The sequence below is a fragment of the Galeopterus variegatus genome, unplaced genomic scaffold (assembly GCF_000696425.1).
Source record: "Galeopterus variegatus unplaced genomic scaffold, G_variegatus-3.0.2 Scaffold31531, whole genome shotgun sequence".
In the NCBI taxonomy this organism is placed as follows: Eukaryota; Metazoa; Chordata; class Mammalia; order Dermoptera; family Cynocephalidae; genus Galeopterus; species Galeopterus variegatus.
The window spans coordinates 2005-3181 of record NW_007757642.1 but is presented as its reverse complement, the minus strand read 5'-3'; the positions used below and the strand labels follow the sequence as shown (position 1 = coordinate 3181).

Sequence of the window (1177 nt, the reverse complement as noted above, 5' to 3'; positions counted from 1 at the left end):
TTTTGGTTTAAAAGGAAATAAATACATTATTTCCCCAGATAATTGAAATTCCCCCAATAAACAGAATTTCTTACTTCCTGATTATTCTGATGATTACACTTCTCTCTCGCCCTGTTTCTGTGTTGCTGCAGGTCATATCAGGTCAATTTTTATCAGATAAGAAAATTGGCACGTATGTAGAAGTGGATATGTACGGACTGCCAACTGACACCATACGTAAGGAATTCCGAACTCGCATGGTTATGAATAATGGACTCAATCCAGTTTACAATGAAGAATCATTTGTGTTTCGGAAGGTAGGACATTTTCAGTGTCTCCAACTCACTCTGCTAACTCGGGGCTGTGTTTTAGTGCATAGACACTACGTGATAGGGGGACAGTCACTCAACTCGCAATGGCTCTTTTCCCCCTCTTCTGATGGATGACTTCAGTAGCTATTATACGATTGTTGTTTCTGTTTGCACTGGTTGGTTTTGGTCCTGCTTTCATCCTTGGAGGAGCCCAACTTCTACATGGCAAAGCCCAAGCTCCAGGTTTGCAGTAAGTAGTATGCACTTAGATTATGTCCTCTATTGTGGACACCATCCTACATAGTGAGTTCTTCCCTGCCCTGGCAGTAGCTGGTAGCTTGCACTGTTCCTTTAGCCAAGAGGTCAGATAAAATGCTGCANGCCTTCCTCCTCATGGAGTAGTAGAAATGTGAATGCAAGTGATCCTGGAAAGAAATCACTACTAAAACATTTAACGTCAGATTGAAAGATCCTTGTGTTGCTCTCAACTTTGACTTTAAATGCCCTTTTTTCTTATGAGACACTTTTATGTCACTCATAAAGTTATTAGCTATTTTGATGAAAGACATCATCAAAAACGTACCTACTATATGATTCAATTTATACGAAATTCTACAAAAGGTAAGCTATAGTGACGGATAGTCAATCAATGGTTGCCTCTAGAGAGAAATGGAAGGAGGGATGGATTTGTAAAAGGGCATAAAGAAACTTTGGGGGAAGATGGAAACATTGATTACCTTAACTGTAGTGATAGCTTCACAGATGTGCTCTTATATCAAAACTGACCTAACTGTACACTTTAAATATGTACACTTTATTGTGTATCGATTGTACCTCAAAAAAGTTGTTTCAAAATTATTAGCTATTAGATATTGTGAAAAAACTAA

The 1177-nt window shown here is 38.4% G+C and overlaps 1 protein-coding gene across 1 annotated transcript in view; it reads left to right on the top strand.

The window, feature by feature from the left end:
- Positions 1 to 296, top strand: part of LOC103583949 (1-phosphatidylinositol 4,5-bisphosphate phosphodiesterase beta-4-like) — a gene marked incomplete at both ends in the record, with an annotated part of 1914 nt that extends 1618 nt beyond the window's left edge. Inside the window, one exon of the mRNA XM_008565118.1 lies at positions 132 to 296. Within this exon, the coding sequence (XP_008563340.1) occupies positions 132 to 296 (165 nt within the window). The remainder of the gene's footprint in view (positions 1 to 131) is intronic.
- Positions 297 to 1177: the final 881 nt, after the last annotated feature.